We start from the raw sequence: 18255 nt of genomic DNA, 5'->3' as shown, positions 1-18255 counted from the left end.
AATTACTTTCCTTCTGTGAAGAAGTTATGAAATAATTAGAAAAGAGATTGCAATAAAGTTATTAATACCTATCTCATTCTTTTTTGCAAATACTGTGTGTGTGTCTAGTTAAAGAATTATAGAATCTGGAGTCAGCTGATTAATTTGAAAGACGGAGGAAAGTGTACTCATAGTACATAGTATTCATCATTACCAAATATGATTACAGATTGCCAAATTGATGTTTAAAGTTAAGCCCATAGAGCAGGCAGTTTTTATGACAATTACATGACCTCACCAGGGTCAACTGGACAGGAGGTTTGCCTCATATCCTGTATATAGAATTCCTCAGTTATCCAGTGAGGCTAATTGGGCTGGATTACATAAAACTTCATTATGATCTAGCAGGATCCTTATATTTCTTTGCCTGCTTGTATATTTTAAAAATGTGATGCTTTTGAATTTAAAACTAAAACATTTGCAAGATTTAAGGAGGAGTGCCTTTTCACTACTGTTTGAAGATTTCTGATTTATCTTAATAACCCTTGTTATCAATATTGAAAGGTATTTGATTAATGGGTGTTAACTGTGATACTTTAACTAAAGTTGAGTCTAGAATCTTTGTTGGAATTATAATTTGTATGTAAATTGACATTCAACTGAGTGCCAGGAAATTAATTTTTATATTTTCTCCATAGGTTTTTAAGAATAGAAAAGTCTAAAGTCGTTTTTTTTAAATGACTTAAATAGCACCTGAGCTGTAATGAATGTTGGATGTACCTTATAAATTGAATAAAGTCAGGATCAGTGACTCTTGCATAATTTTCCAAATTGTGGTTGTTTTCACAGGATGCTTTTGCAGACTTATCTAGCATTAGTTATACCTGCTCTCGTTTACTTATTTAAATAGAAAAATAAATAAATTCAGTATTGTATAAAGTCTTCTGGATAACGCAGAAGACTTAGATTGTTTGAAAGTTCATAATGTACAAACCTTGTTGAAGCAAAGTATGTTTTATTTATTTTTTTAATTTGGTTTGATTTCTGTAGCTGCTCATCTCAAGTGACTGAGCAGCATGCATTGTAAAAGCATAAACAATTTAAACCAATGTAAAATAAATATATATGAATGCAGAGTAAAATTATTGGCATGGATATTAATATAGATAAAAGAGGTTCCTTCACATTCCCAGTGGCCCAGATCTAGGCACAAAAGACCAACAAGGCCTTGGTCATTGTAATTCCTGAAGAAAGAATGTTCCAGATGGCAGGGGCTGTAGAAGAGAAGGCAAGTCTCCTGCTCCCTGCCAGCTGACATTTCTAGAACGCCTGTTATAGGCACAACCACAACCTGCCTGATAGAATTGGGCAACTCGTTGAAGATTCTTCTTTAGGTAACCCAGCCCAACCCATGAAGGGCTTTAAATTACGTCTTTCATTCCACTCCAGTCAGCGTGAATGGAAAATTGTCAAATAATTTTGAGCTATGTTAATCTTGATTAGAATAAGATAAGAGCCGAGGTGGCGCAGTGGGTAGAGTGCAGTACTGCAGGCCACTTCAGCTGACTGCTAGTTCAGCAGTTCAAATCTCACCGGCTCAGGGTTGACTCAGCCTTCCATCCTTCTGAGGTGAGTAAAATGAGGACCCAGATTGTGGGGGCGATATGCTAAACCGCTTAGAGAGGGCTGAAAGCCCTATGAAGCGGTATATAAGTCTAACTGCTATTGCTATTGCTAATCCTATAATACTTAAATGTAGTGTTTGCCATCTCTTCCATAAGTTGAGAAAATTTAGCAGCTGTGATACTCCAAGTACTACTGTCCCTGATCATATCCTGATGGGCAGTTTGCTCTAGTCTAGTTGATGTTCAGAGATATCTGAATAGTTATTGATCCTTACCTTATAGAATGATAACTAGAAAAGTTTCAGGGAATTAATACGGTAAAGGCAAAAAAACTTTGAGTCAACATTACCTTCTCTGTAAGGTAAGCATTGTGTTCTCAATTTCTGAATCCAGATAAGAACTAGAGTTCAAAAATACATGATTCTTTGGGTCTTGGTCCTAAAAAATTCTACTGGACTGAAGCAACCGGACTTTGGCCAGTTTACTGAAGCAACTGTTTTTCTTTGAAGATGTTTCGCTTCTCATCCAAAAAGCTGCTTCAGCAATAAGTAGACATTTTGAAATACCACAGCACATACATCTACGTATTGGAGAAACAATTGTATTTTTCATTGCCTCATTCATTTGAAAAATGAGAAAAAGTATGTGCAGGATTTTGATTCAGTTTGCAGGGCTAGCAAATCTAGTCATGGTATGTTATGCTTAAATGTGAAGCAACAAAGCTACTTTATGGGTTTCTGCTTGCTGAACATTTTGACTCCCCTTTTATTCTGGCCCTTGTAACATTCTGAAGGCCGGGATAATCATTTATAGTTGTAAGGTATAGTTGGTACTTCAAGTAGCTACAATATAAAAGTGAAGTTTTTGAGTCCAAATCACCCCCCCCCCACCTTTTAAATGAATCTACCTCTAGTCTGAGCTTTTAAATATCTATTTCCTAAGAAAGCTGGCACTATTTTTTCTTATTTTACAATAAAAATTTCTAAAAATTGAGTGTTTATCTTTCTGTTCTTTGGATAGATTGTACATATTTTTATTGCCATCAATGAGCTCTTCTGATCTGACCATGTTGCCAGCATGCCTCCCTTATAAGCTGCCCAGAGTCACCTTGAACCATGAGATTGGCAGCATATGAAATTAGTAACTAAAATGCTTCACTAACCATTCTTAAAAGACATACTCATGAGGATACATCATCTCCATTGCCTCCATTCCATTGCAGACACCTTATGTTCTGAGCTATATGATTTTGTCGTTGATGCCTCTTTATTTTATGGAAATACGGAAGAGAACACACAGGTGCTCACAAATGTGGCTCCCTAATGGGCTGGGTGGAAAACAAGCAGGAGCCTCTTCTGGTTTATCTAGAAAACCTACCTGCAACCCATATAGTTTAATGTGATTACTGCAATTATTTTTCAGTATGGGGTAGGGCTGGTGTTTTTACTATGCTGTGAATTCCACTAAACCTAATGGAATCCTATTAGTATCTATCAGGCTCCCTGATACTTTGGCAATATACAAAAACTTCCATAACAGCCATAAATTGTTCTTCATATTCTAAGTGTGGCTTTGGGGAATAGTTCTGAGATCCAACTGTGGGCAAACGTTTGTGAACCTTTTAGAAATATTTGCAGTCCTGCAGATCTATGATCTATGGTGTGATCAGGATTTAAGTTTTATTAATATATGTAAATGTCTTTAATGTGTATCATGTCTTTATTGAATATATATAAAGTCAACATTCACTGTTCTTGTGAAAATATATAAGAAGCTCTAACATTAATAACAGGGTAAATTGAGATAGCTATTCCAATTTATGGGATGAATTTGAGAAGTTTTCCTTTCAAAAAGCCCAAACAGTCATTTCGGTTGAAGCCTGCTTTTTATCATGCAGATTTGAGGAATGACTCATGCCTCTGCAAACCTCTGAAAAAGGTGGTTGGTGCTCAGGAGGCTAGAAAGGTATTAAAGGTTTCCCCGTCCAATCATGACTGACTCAAGGGGGCAATGCTCATCTCCGATGGAGCCTGCATTGTCTTGAGAGACACTTCTGTCATCATGTGGCCAGCATGAAAATACAGAATGCAATAATTTTCTGGCTGAAGCAGTACCTATTTATCTACTTGCATTTGCATGCTTTTGAACTGCTAGTTTGGTAGGAGCTGGGGTGAGAATGGGAGCTCACTCCATCATGCAGTGCTCAAGTCTCAAACCCAGACTGTTAGTAACAAAACTTAACTAAGATTTTTGCCTCCATCAATCCATAGGAAGATAGTATTTTTTTAAAAAAAATGTTACTTTTCCCAGGAGTGGTCCAGCAGAAATCATTTCAAATGGGAAGATCATACTGAATCCCACGGTTATAGTAAAGGATTTGTAGGAAGTTCTTAATTATCTAAAGTCAGTGTATATGAGTGCACTTTAGGTATAAAAATGAACAATGGTGTTCATGAAGTATATCAAGAATAGCATTTTCAGCAAGCAAATTGGCACCCACTTCAGTTTTGCCAACAACCACCTGGAGGGTACACACACAAATGGACAATGTTCTGTGGATCGAGGAGACAAAAGGGGTACTTTATGGAAATAATGAAAAATATGTGGCAAAACTGAAACTGAATTCCAACAAAAGAACCTCATCCCAACCAAGAAGCATGGAAGTGTACTATGGTTTGGAACTGTTTTACAGCCTTAGGATCAAGAAAACTCAAAGCTATTGAGGGAACAATGGCTTCTGGATTGTACCAGATATTGTACAGCAGGGGTGTCAAACTCAATTTCATTGAGGGCCACATCAGTGTTGTGTTTGAGCTTGGAGCTGGTGTGTGTGGATGGTCAGGGTGTATGTGGCCAGTTCGATGTCACTTGTGTTGGGGCACCTGTTGTGCCTGAGGGCTTTGCCAGTGAAAACGAGCTCCCAAGCTCAGTTTTTCACTGCGATGGCCTGTAACCCTCCTGAGCTCCGTTTTCGCTGGCAGAATCACCATGGGCCGGTCCTTCATTGTTTCCAGGGTGGCCCAGAGGGCCAGATCTAAGGACCCCGTGTGCCGGATCTGGCCTGCGGGTCTTGAGTTTGACACCTCTGTTCTACAGGGTAATGTCAGCACTGAAACTCCAGTGAATATAGATTACATGGGAGGGCATAAACTTGCAGCGTGATAGAATGGGGATCTCACACTATCTGTCCCAGAAGTACTCTGGGGTTATTTTTTTGAGCTATGTTTCCTTGGCATAAAGGCTTGGTAAATTATTGCCGCCACCATTATTCTCCATAAGAAGATCTCACTTAGTGTCTTGCCCCTGAATCCAGCTGTGTTTGAGAGTCAGGGCTCTCAGTGCCTTTGTCACTTTCTTCCCAATTTCTCCCCCCCCCCATTTTTTTTGTCTGTATCTCTTGGTCATGTAGCTTTGTGGTTTGTGGCTAAGTAAATCTGCTTTTCTTACCCCTCCGTTTTGGGCAGTAGACCAAGCTCCCAAGAAATAAAATCAAATTTTATTATTTTCTTTTTGAAAAAGAAATGACAAAATGTAGGAACTCTTCTACCTAAAGTATTATGATTATTTTCTTCTGGCTGTCAATTAGATTTCATTCTAAGTTAAAAAGCAGCATATGATAAAATTGAAGTTTAGTAGAAAAGCACAGGGGAGGCAGTAGAACCCCCCAAAAGGTATGATTATTCAATACTCAAAGGATGTGGAATATTGGCTGATGTTGGTAGCAGGATGAAAGAAGAAAATGGAATGGAGTATCCAGGAAAAAAATATAACTAAAACTCTGAGCGCTAACTGTGGCAGCTTCCACGTATAGTTTGGTTTGGACACAATTTTTAATGTACATTAAATGAGAACAGCATGGAGAGAAAAATATTCAAAGAAAATAGGCGTTGGTAGTGTGAACTAAATTATCCCATGTGATGAAGAGGTAGCCCAAATCCAATATAATATTTGGAAATGTATCTTATTCGAATAGCAATAACAGAAAAAAAAAGATACTGGGCTTACATCATGAATCAAGTTTTTCCTTTTATTATACAGGATTTTATGTACAAATTCCCCTCCCCCATTTCTTCCATTCTTCAGTCTTGCATTTGTTCATAGCAAAACAAAGTCTAGGAAGCATTTTGAAAATAGCTAGGAACGCCAAAGTGACCAAACTTTGCAGGAGAAGCTAATAGAGAAGAGCCAAAAGAATAAAGAAAAGAGAAAAGAAAAACAATGCTTGCCTGTTTTTAACTTGTATTTTCAACAAAGAAATTGTTGTAAATTACTGTGCTTTGAGAGACGCAATCTTCTGTTAATATGTCCTGAAGAAGAGAAAATCCTTACATCTGGTTGTATATCTTCCAGTAGAAATCCTTAGAAGGGTAGGATCAGATCCTCTGAATTTGGCCCATATGAAAATGTGATTCTCACCCTTTCCTGAACAGTAGTTGGAGTCTGAAAGATTGGATTACCCTGCTAAGCAAACAACGCTCCATCTATTTTTGAAGTTGGCAACTAGGAATAAACCATCTTACAGTATTGTACAAAGAAGGAACCTTGAAGAAAAAAAAGATAATGAAGGATAATACAATATTGAAGTAGGCTTCAGTTTAATAAATCACACAACATGTTTTGTGTTTCTTAGTATGGGCTGGTTGAAAGTATTTTCATTTTAGAAAAATGGTTTAAAGGAAGAAATATATGTTTCTTCTGCACTTACCATAGATTTCTTTTAATTAAAAAGAAATCACGACATTTTGTGCTATCTATCTTTTCAATTGCCCATGTTGAGACTCCTAGGGCTAGCTTCTGTGTACCTTTGGTATGAAAAAGTGTAAATTATGTTTTGGAACCTTAGTGGCTGCATTGCTGAGGCATAAAGTAATGTTTCATTCAAAATTCTTATGAAGTGCCTGGGTCAAATATTCAAAATATGCATACTGTATGCTGTATGCCCCAACTTTAGACATTGTTCCTTTCTGCTTTTATAATTATTTGTCTTCTTAATCCTTAGGAAACTGTATGAAGAATTGTTTTACTCCTGAGAACAAAGGCCAGATAACAACCACCTTCATCTTTCTAAGTGACATCTCAGATTATAAAGGGTAGATTTCCTAGTGCAACTATGCAGGAAATGGCACTGGACCAAGGCTAAAAACCAGTGACGTGCGGTAAGGATTACGGTTGGTGAGGCAAGAGCGCAGCAGCGGCGAGAAGCAACGTCCCCGCTGCTGTGTCCGACAGGCGTCTCGCGTTTATGGTGGACATAAATGCGAAATGCCTGTCGGAAACAGCGGCAGGGGTTGCTTCTCTCGCCGCTAGCTCTGCCGCCTCGCCCCCGCCTCCTCCGTCCCCGCCGCGAGACGCCTGTGACACAGTGGCGGGGGTGCTGCTTCTCTCGCCGCTGCCGCGCTCTGCCGCCTCACCCCCGCCTCCTCCGTCCCCGCCGCTGTGTCCGACAGGCGTCTCGCGTTTATGGCAGACATAAACAGCCGCGAAGAAAGGGGAGAGGGGAGCAGGATGGGGCTCCCGGTGGTGGGGGAGAGGGCTGCCCCTCTCTTCTCAAACAAGGCTGCCCTCCCTGCCTCTTCCCCTTCCCTCTCTTCTCAAATAAACTCTCTCTCAAATTGAGAGAGAGTTTGTTTGAGTGAAGTGAAGAAACACACACACACACACACACAGACAAATTACTCACAATAAAACATTACTTACAAATTACAATAATTTTGAATTCCTCTCCCCTGCCCCCTCCCTCTGACCCTTTCATACCTTCCAGCTGCGTCAAAAATGCAAGATTTGGTCTAGCCAGGGCCAGGCAGGCTAGGATAGTTGCTGCTAGAGTCACCACGTGGATGACTCTGTTTAAATGTTTTAAAAAAGCCTCTAAGCCCTCTGCAGGAGGAGGCGAGAGAATCATGTGCCTCATTTGCATAAGAAATTTTTCGCTTTTTAACCCTTGCTCAACACTTAAAAGGCGAAAAATTCCTTATGCAAAGGAGGCCCAGAGTTCTCTATCCTCCCCCTACAGTTAACACTAAGCAGACTCAAAGTCACTGTGACTTGGAGTCTGGCAGCAACTACCCTGGCCTTTTTAATTATTTTAAAAATTCTTTCCTTTTCCTCGCTTGACTAGTGAGGCCCCACCTCCCCCTGCCTCCAGTGACTGCACGTCCCTGCTAAAAACCAAATGGATCATTATGAGACAACCTGGCTTAGCAGGCATGATCCAGATTTCAAATGCAAAACCATACATTATATATTGTGGAATTGTACTCATTGCACATCATGGTACCTCCTGTCTCAAGAAAGTAGACTTTCTACAGACTGTTTTCTTTCCTGCTTTTAGGAAGGAAAAGCTCTATTCTGCATCTCTTGATACAATGACTATTTTAGTAGTGAATGCTGATTACAAGGCTCCCAGTTTAATACTAAGATTTGGGATGTATATATTTATGTATGTATGTGCGAGTAGTAATGATAGTCCATTGGGATGACTACTTTCCTATGTTCTACAAAACTGCTTGGAAATATTGGTCCATGTGTCTTCTTTTGAATTCCAGGCAGAGACCCAATGGCACCCCTATAGATCAATATTTGTTCAGCAAAATATATCAAGAAAAGTTCTAACTTCTTGTGGTCCTCCCTCTTTTTGTTGTTGTTGTGATATGCCAGGCAAAGGAAGGAAGGAGAGGATAATTAATTGGTTTACTATTTCAAATTATATACTATATTTTCTTTTTTATATGAAATGTCAAGGGCAATCTATCACCTTTGGAAGCCATATTAACACTGGAAGCTTCCACCCTGCCACATTCTTGTGCTTGGGAAAGTAGGAGGGGGGATTTAGTAGAGGGAATATAGGCAGAACAGCATTCTTCTTTTTGGTCAAGGTGATGGCATTCCTGCATCTGGAGGAGGAGTGGTTGAATGATGCCTTGAATTGGGACGGATTGGGATTGGACCATGTGATGGACTGATGGGTGCAGGGGATGGGTTTTGACTTCTGACTTAATGAGGGAAAGCCCGGAAATCTCAGATTTGGGTTTCCCCAGATGTGCCTGTATACCTACTCTAATAAATGGGAGCTTTGAGAAAATGCCTGTTTCAGAGTTTCATTGGAGTTGGAGTTTTCAGGAACGTTGACATTATCATTAATAGGTACAATGAGTAGAGAAGGTTGACAAAAATATGATTATGTAGCCTGATGACTATCAAGGGACAGAGAAACACTCCTGGTTGTTAATCATTTGTAAGCCAATCTTTCTTTTGCTATCTTTTCTGTAAATCCCCTTCATCCTTTTCTGTTTCTTTTCATGAAAGGCAGAAAGGCAGCTGAGTTTCAGGACAATAACAGTGGGCTGACAGTATAAAAATGCAGGTTATTTCCCGCTACATGCGTGTGGTATCATATGATGCATGTTGTAGTTCTTCTGTCATCCACCACTATGAAGTTATAAATAGCATGATACAAAGTAATAAATGTTTTGTCAAGAAAAAAAAACCTCTCCAAAAAGGAAGGAAGAAAGAAAAACTTAAACATGTGTTATTAAATCAAAATATGAATAATTAAATATTATTTTACACAATTCAATGTGATTTTGATGTCATGAATGGAATCTGTAAGTTTTAGAATATACCTAATTACTGTAGGCTGGAGTCTTCCACATATGTGAAATGGCTATTCTCCTGAAGAAGCAGGAAAGAAAAGACCAAAAAAGAAAAAGAAAAAGAAAAAGAAAGAATAAAAGCAATCCCCAAATATACATTTATACATATCTACTTAAAAGTGAAGTCATTTTTAAAACGAAAGAGACATTTTAAATAGAATTTGTAGGATCCCCCTTCTTTAGATTGATCACTTAAGCATAAATAAAGATCAGGAAATCAACGCACAAAGGATAAAAAGAGCATCTTTGATTTATGCATGCTAACTTATTCTCTGCAAATGAAAGTTTTGCTATAATTTTTCTGTTTTGCATAGGAAGAATTACCAGGCTTTGGATAGAAATTCTCTATTGTAATAGGAAAACCAGGTAGCTTCTGTGCCTGTTCATTAATTTTTTATTGATTTGTTTGATCTGTAATTTGGCAGTTTTAAGGAAACTTAAAATGGGTGTACCCGAGCCAGTCTGGAACACCGGATACCGTTCCGGTACGGTGCTCCGGAGGCCCCACACTCCCTCCCTCGCTCCTTTCCTACCTGTGCTTTAAGCTTTTGGCGCTTCTGCACACTGTGCATACGGCGCCTGCGCGACACTCTGCCGAGCAGCTGGAGCGTTGCAGAGGCTTGCGGAAGCATCACAGGCAAGTACGATGCACGTGCGCACCGCGTGCGTGCATATGGATGACGCCGAGGCCATTCCAACCATACTGTTTGGAACAGAATCCAGAACCCACCACTGCTTCACATCAACCTGAACTAGGTAACCATGCATTCATTCATTTAAATATTTATAACCTATCTTCTATCAAAAACTAAACTAGAACATTAAGATGGGATAAGAATAATGATTGTTTTATTTATTTATATTCATAGAAGATTCATAACAGGTCCTGTTCACTTGGCCAATGTACATTCTGTCCCATTTCAAAGATGCGAATATGGAGATGTAATGAAATACCTGGAGTGTAAAGCTTGTATTTCTATGCCAGACACAAATATTTATAACATTAAGTGGCTTGATGATCAAATATTTGCAACATTAAATGGTTTGGATTTCTTTAAAATATATTTAAAAGTTAATCTCCACTTTTGGCAAAGAAAAAAGTGACTTATGACCATTTTCACACTTATGACCATTTGTAGCATCCCCATGGTCGCATGATTTACATTTGGATGCTTGACAACCGACTCACATTTATGACAGTATCTTTGGGTCATGTGATCATCTTTTGGTAACCCCTTGACAAGCAAAGCCAATGGGGAAACCAGATTCCCTTAACAACTGTATTACTAATTTAACAACTACAGTGAATCAGTTAACAAATGTGGTGAGAAAAGTTGTAAAATGGGGCAAAACTCACTTAACAAATGCCTCACTTAGCAACATAAATTTTGGGCTTAATTGTGGCCGTATGTTGAGGACTACAGGTGCTACAGCCACACTACATGGATACAGTACTGTGAAAATTAGATGTTCAGCTGAGCGATGGCATGAGGGCAAAAACTGTTCCTGTGTCTAATTGTTTTGGCATGCAATGCCCTATAGCACTGTCCCAAGGGAAGGAGTTGAATAGTTTATGTCCAGGATGTGAGAGATCGGCAGATAACTTCTCAGCGCTTCCTCTGACCAATGCAATATGGAAGTCTTCTATGGAAGGCACACTGGTAGCAATTTGCTGACTAAATAGCAAGGGGGCATTGGAAGTATAAGTATTGACTCAACATCGAAAGTTCAAAACGTTCTTAAAGTTCCATCTCATCCTGGGCACCCTTTTTTTCAACTAATACCATTACAAGTAGAAATAGGCTGAAAAACAGGTTCTATCCCAGGGCAGTAACCATATTGAATTCTATTGTATAGTGCAATATTAATGCAATATCAGGGGTTTTCAATTCAATTGTATAGAATGTGAAGGATGTGTGTTTGTGTTTTATTTTTATGGTTATAATGAGCATGACAAGGGCATTTGATTTCATTGTAGGAGGTGAAATGATAATAAACTAAATTAAACTAAACTAAACATGGCTTTGACAGGTGGATTGGAATGTCAACTTCTGAAGATATCACCGGGTCATATGATTCTCAATCAATCCAATACCCAAATTTAGAACTCTGTTTTTAAAAGATGTCATTGCAGTGGTTAGTTTTTAAAAGAAATGAGGGATTCACCTTTCCCATACCTTCTCCCCTACTAAATAGCTTATTTCCTTTGCATTGTTATGTGCTGAATTTGTTTTTAGGACTGTAATTTCATTCCCATCTTTATATTCAGACAATAGCATATCTGAAAGTAAATTCTCTGGTATTAGCTAAGGATTTACAGATTACAAAACCTCAGTTCATTGATATTTATGGAGATTCTCAGTCATCCAGGTCATGGTTATCCTAAAGGTCCTTTTTTTCAAAACGGCAACTAGATTTTCTTTGTTTCTCCCTGAAGGACTGAAGAAATTTCTTGGATGAGAAGAAAAATGTCTTCAAGAAAAAAACAAAGAAAGCCCAGATGCCTTTTGAAAAAGCACCTTTGAGTCAGTTCACTGATGATGCAAATTTGAAAGATAAAATCTCATTCTTTAGCATCAATAAACACATTAAATGCTTTCTTTCCTCAAATGAAAAGGAAAGGATATGATCTGTGACCCGTCTGTAATTCATTATAATGTTAAGAGATAATTTTATCTATTAATGGCAATGGGAAAATATTACTTTCCCCTGAAGACTGAGAAGTGGTATAACTGTGTAAATCCAAAGTATATCACCTGGATGTGAAACCTATGATTTCCTGCTACACCTTACCAATTCATCATCACAATCATCCTGCACAAGGCCTTCCTCCTCCTCCTCCTCTTCTTCTTCCCCATTTAATGGCTCTTCCGTGTTCGCCTCTGCTTCTGATGATGTGTCTTCCTGAGAAATTTCACTTTTGTTTCCATCTGCCTTTTTTCTAACTTCTGTAAAAAAGCCAAATTGTAAAATACCGATGTGATTTGAGGACCCTGTTTCGTTGGCAGGCTTTATTTGGCTTATCTCAGCATATCTAAATAATCAAGAATCCAAGCTGGAAACTAATTGAGTTTCACCAACTGTCCCTGTATGTTGCCACATTGGGAGCATCATGAAAAATTAAAATGGCACCTGGACTCCAATGCTAGGAACATCTTATCAGAAAGAAAGAAAAAAAATGAATGGAATATCTCTTGGGGAAATGTCTGCAATGAGTCTTAACAGAGCCTATGATCCTGACATCTTCCCAAGGTTGCCCAGAGAAATACCACTTCATTTCTTTCCCTTTTATCATTTAATAGCTGGTTATTCCAAAGTATAATCTGAGATTAATAGCACTGAGTCCAGGATTAGAGAAAAGTAGTCTCACAAATAATTCTTGGCTTTGTTTACATGACTTGGTTAACGTTATTAACAAATCTAGTTAGTTTCATTGTAACTTAATATTTTTTGTGAACCCAGGCCATATGATTACTTTATGGTTCAATACATAATGCAAAAACAGAAAATGGGTTAACTGGAAAAAACAACAACAGGTTAACCTTGGTGAATGCAGTCCATGAATTAAAATTGGGCATGGTTTAGAAGCAATACAAATAATCAATTGGGGATTTGGGCTGGATGAAGAAATGAAAAACATTTAGAATATTTCTATTCTGTTTCTTTTTTGTGTGTTAAATCTTCTATTGCATATAGCAGGGGACAGGCAGAAAAAAAATCAAGGTGGCTTGCTGTCATTTAGATATATGAAATAGAGCAAGGATAGAAAGCCTGTTAGGCTTCCAGATACAACTAGATTGTGTCTCCCTTCATCTGATTAAGATTGATGGAAATTGGAATCCAATCTCTGGAGGACTGCAGCCTATGAATAGGGAAATGGTGTCCTTCAGAGGTTTTGGACTATGTAATCTGCTGAGCTACAGATTCCTATCAGTCTCTGCATCCTTTACTAGCACAACTAACCAATGAAAATATATTCTCAAGGACAAAAAATCAGCAGGGAAACCTCAGAATACTTTTATATTCAGATGGGAAGCCTGATAGTTTTTTGAAATCACAGGTTTCCAAGGGCTATTTGGTCTTGTTCTGCTATTATGATCTTTATAATACAGATGCCAGCAAAATATGCCCATACTTTAGATTGCCTTGAAACAGTCACTTATATTTAATAACACTGATGCGGTTTTACCCAATATGGTGCCTACAGACAGATTGGATTATAACACCATTAATCATCATCCACTTTGGCCCTTGCTGGCTGGAGGTGCTGTAGTTGAAGATGGAGAAACACACACAGCCCCTGTACTGGCTCCTAGGAATGGAACAAGGGCATCAGAGAGCTGGACTGTAATTGCAAAAAGTAACCAAAGGTCTTTTGTCCTGAACAAAGGAAGGCCAGCCAGTACTAGGAACCTGGCGCTGACTTTCTGCACTTGAACTCCTACTGTGTCTTGGTGTTATTGAGGAGGCATTTGCAATCAGCCAACTGACCTGTGGGTGCTTTCTGTTGTTCAGCAATCTGCTCCAATCTGCCCAAGAGAGCATCAATGTTGGATTTGATCTGCGTCAGCTCAGTTTTAATTGTCTGCAGTTCACTGCATTTCACTTGGAAGACAAAAAGTTAGAAGAAAGCCTTATTCTTTTGTCTGGTACGAATGAGCAATTTGCTTGAGCAGAGATTTAATTATACTTCACATATACCTTTTAAGTTGCAGGTCCTGCTTGGCGTCCATCACAATAAGGGCTTATTGGGTTCAGTATAGGACAGGGTCTCGTTTGCCTTTCATAGCTGAGGAGAAGACAGGAGAATTTTGGCAGGTACCATTTCTCCCATCAGAGTGCACCATCAATGGGAACAAACTACCAAAACCTAAAGGCTAGTGCACAGCTACTTAAGGGTTTGGAAGCCCTGTGCTATATTGACTCTGGCAAGAGAGTGATATTGTAGGTATCAAAGAATTCCTTTTTTAATGCTTAGAACGGCCTCCTGCCACACTCTCCCAACTTTGGTGAGGTACAAAATTTGTAGCTCTGAGCCAATAAAGAAACAAAAGAGGAATGTTTCACCTCGTTCCTTGAACTTTTTAGAAAGAATTCCCCTTAATTTATAATTTACATAACTACTTAGTAGTTGACAAAATGATCCTTACAGGTAAATAAACACAAATATATGCATCACATTGAACGGACATGTTGAACTCCTTTATTTAGGATTCTCCATTACATTATTTCCTTATTTTTGTGCCATCTGTCAAGTGGATTCTGAGCTGTTGACAGACTGTCTTAAACTCCACCCTGTCCCCTTTTGCCCCCTTGGATTCTTTTTAAATCATATTTCTTTTCTTTTTGCAAAACTGTATTTCCCCATCCCACTGCTATTTCCTTCTTGTATCCAGATCAGCTATTTGGGGCAAATTACCTCTTGGATCCCTCAGATTGCATCCAGCCTGACATTTATTTCCCAGCCTTTAATTTCATATAATTTTCATTCAGTCTTCCATGTTGGCAAAGCTGAGAATACTGTTTTCACTGGAATGTTTTAGTTTCTTAGGAAAGGAGGAAAGGAGTGTTTTCCTATTTTTATTTCCAAAAAATCTGGTGCATGAATGATGCAGTACAGTTCAAAAGAAGTTCATTAGATGAATGATTAATTCAATAATAGAACAGAGATGATAATTTGAACATCACCTTTTTATTTTTGCAAAAAGCTCAATCAAGGGCATGTATTCTTTCCTCCAGCCATTTAGTCTTTTGTTATTCAGTGACAGTTTGAATTCAGATGTTTCTGGCTGTAGTTACCAAACAATTGTATCTCATTGGCAGCCAGTTTTTGTGGTAAAAAGTACTGACAAAACATTAGCTGAACGGTCTTGCTATGGAGACCAAACTGGCTCATTCTACTATGTGTTTCAAATATTTTCTCTTTCACTAAGTACTTGGCTTGATGTATTTTTTCCTTTTTTCTGTGATGAGTATGTGTTTATTTTTAATGCTTCATTTATTTCTTATTGTCATTGTTTATAATATATTTTGCTTGTATTTTTACAACTATTCCCTTGAGGGCAGAGAAGTATGATATTAATAAATAAAAAACAAGCATTCTTTTCTTTATATAGATTCATTTTAATTCACAGGCTTGGCAAGATCATTATCAGCTCATTCTATCCTTGCCTATCCTGACCAAATAACCAGGTTGCCACTGACTCCATGGTTAGGGGAGATAATGTATATCTCATTGAATATGAAATATATTCCAACCCACTTAAAGAAACAGTTCTAAGATCTTTTACTTAAATAAAAAGCCTTTCCTTGCCACTCTCAAATCTTCCATTTGTAGGTAAGGTGATTAAGAAAGTGTTGCCCCCATCCAAATGCCTTTGGATGAAACTTACTGTTTGGACCCATTTCAATTGGGTCTTCGTCTGGAAGCTGATACCAGAAATATTTTAGTCGTGTAGTTAATGGACAACCAGAAAGTTAATCAACCTAACTCTACTACTAACTGACTCCCAGGAACATTGCTCAGTTCTGGTAATGTTTTAAGTCAGTGTTTCTCAACCCTGGCAGCTTTCAGATGTGTTGACTTTGACATGCTGACTTGAGAGTTCTGGAAGTTGATGTCCACATTTCTCAAAGTTGCCAAAGTTGAAAAATACTAGCATAAGTGACCATTTCCACCTTTGCAGTTCTAAAGACTGCTTCTCCTACTATCAACCTACCTAGTTAGATAAATCAGCAGTTTTGAAGATGTTCTGTAATCAGAGGTGGTATTCAGCCGGTTGAAATCAGTTTGGGCTCACCCATCTGCCGTGGCTCTATGCCATCCTATTTAGCCATGTTTTTCAAGCCGCGTGCATGCATGAAAGCCCCACGCGCCAACAGGGAAGCCCGCACACATGCACGGAAGGTGCGTACACTCACGAAGTGAGCGTGTGTGCACATGTCGAACTAGAGGTAAACTTCTGTGAAACCCACCTCTGCCTGTGATGGATTATGACAATAACCTTGAGGAACAGCAGGAAGTGCCACAACCCAGGCAACAGTCACATAAAGAGAAACCCAAGTCCAAAGCAAGATCTTCTGCTTCTCTAGAAAAAGAACATTCAGAGTTGCATGATTGATTCCAGTCCTTTGAGTTAGACCAGACTTGAACACCATGGTCATGAATACTGAAACAACTTTTATTACAGGATTACAGAAACAGAATCTCGCTACTCTGAGTGTGTCTCCCTATTCCCTACTTTTACCAGAAGGAGAATTAGGGAAGGACAAGTCAGATATTTTCTCAAGTTCCATTCCTGCTTTAGACTCAGATTTTATCTTATCTGACCTTGCCTTCACTGTGGCTGTTCCACCTCTTTGTCAGGTTTATTCTTACAGGTCATTACATGCCCACATTCCAGAAACTGAGCTATCTGGTTCACAGGAGAGGGCCTTCTTTTCTGGGGTTCCCAAATGGTGGAAATCTCTCCCCAGGGAGATGAGTTCTCCAGCACCCTCCTAATGTTTAGGGAAATGGCAACAATGCACTTCCTACCAAACTTTGAAGAGATATTGATTTAATGATACCAATATTAATTCTGATTTCAATTGTATTGCTTTTACTCTCATATATGTGTTTTATTCTTACCCTGCAGTAAGATGGGTGGCCAATAAATTTATTAAATAAAAAATGTTGTAAGCAGCCTAAGTCAAGATAATCATTGACTTAGGACTATATTAGATCCCCCCATTATGATTTTAAGTCATAATGGTTGTAAAACAGGCCAGTCATGTGACTGACCCGATTTCATAACATTTTTGGCAGTGGTTTTTAAGTGAATGCAGTGTTCATAAATTAGCTGCTGCAGTCATTAAGCAAACCAATGGTTTACTATTTACATTTTGCCCCCCAAAATGGAAGTAAATGGGTTTTTTTTTTTTTGCAAAACTGTCATAAAACCTGGTCATGTAATGGTGGAAGGCTGCAAATATTCATAAATATGTCCTTGTTGAGTACCCAAAATTCAATGACTGGGAGGGGTGTGTGGACATCAGAACTTTGAAACTGGGTCATACGTAGCCCCAAGATAAAGTCCATCATAACTTCAAATGTCCACCTGTATGTAAGAAACAGCTATTGAAATAAATTCAAGAATAAAATAAAACCAATGTTTTGCAATATATAAAACACTTATCAGTAATTATGTTTGCTATGTATGTCTGCCCTTGTGCATTTTGCTTCAAAGGCAAGTCTGAAACCATTATAAACATTACCTCTGCACAGTAGCATGAAACTTACATTTTAATTTGGCGGAGCTGTTCACAAGAGCAGCAGATCTGGCAAAGAGCTTGACCGGGATAGTTGCTTTGACACGTCGCACTAAAGGTATGGTGACTCGTGGCCGCTTCACGGGAACCATCCTGGGTATGGGGGAGACTCTTCCTCGATACTCAAAGAGTCTATACAGAAGAAGAAGAAATGCTTTCCGGTAGTGATTCCAGCCAGATACATTAGGAAATATTTCAAATCAAGAGATGAAAACCACTGATGCCCTCTAGAGGGAGCTAAGACTTCATCCATTCCAGCCATCTGTTCTTGCCTGGGCAATAAAGCCCATCAGAGATTACAGTTGATCATTAAACTACTGAGGAGAGGTATTGTTCAACCATTATCCTGCAAGTTAATGCTGACAACTCTCAAAGAAGTTATTTAATAGCTTGCTTTAACAGCAAGATTGTTGCCGTTAATTCATTTTAAAAAATACTTCAATGTTTCATATTTGAGAATTCCTTAGGCAAATCTCTGGGATATTAGAACAGATCATCCAAGGCAATTATTTTGCTGTCCTATCATAGCATCTTCCCCCCTCCACTTGGAGCCTACTCATTTCTTAAAACAGGACACAAAACTAAGATGCAGCCAATAATATTTATACTAAATTACACCAGGAAGGAAAAAATACAGTTGCTTAAGCAATTGCATCTGGATCCTTCTTAGCCCCTAATTCCCAAAGTCT

At 38.6% G+C, this 18255-nt stretch overlaps 1 protein-coding gene across 1 annotated transcript in view; it reads right to left on the bottom strand.

Moving 5' to 3' along the window:
* Window positions 1–9230: 9230 nt before the first annotated feature.
* RALY (RALY heterogeneous nuclear ribonucleoprotein) overlaps window positions 9231–18255 on the bottom strand; it is a 45944-nt gene continuing 36919 nt past the window's right edge. Inside the window, exons 4-7 of the mRNA XM_032218881.1 lie at window positions 17538–17698; window positions 13748–13861; window positions 12050–12204; window positions 9231–9275 (exon numbers count right to left, since the gene is read on the bottom strand). Of these exons, the coding sequence (XP_032074772.1) occupies window positions 9231–9275; window positions 12050–12204; window positions 13748–13861; window positions 17538–17698 (475 nt within the window). The remainder of the gene's footprint in view (window positions 9276–12049; window positions 12205–13747; window positions 13862–17537; window positions 17699–18255) is intronic.

Source organism: Thamnophis elegans, chromosome 5 (genome assembly GCF_009769535.1).
Source record: "Thamnophis elegans isolate rThaEle1 chromosome 5, rThaEle1.pri, whole genome shotgun sequence".
NCBI classification, from domain to species: Eukaryota; Metazoa; Chordata; class Lepidosauria; order Squamata; family Colubridae; genus Thamnophis; species Thamnophis elegans.
The sequence above is the reverse complement of the archived record's forward strand: the minus strand, read 5'-3'. Positions and strand labels throughout refer to the sequence as shown.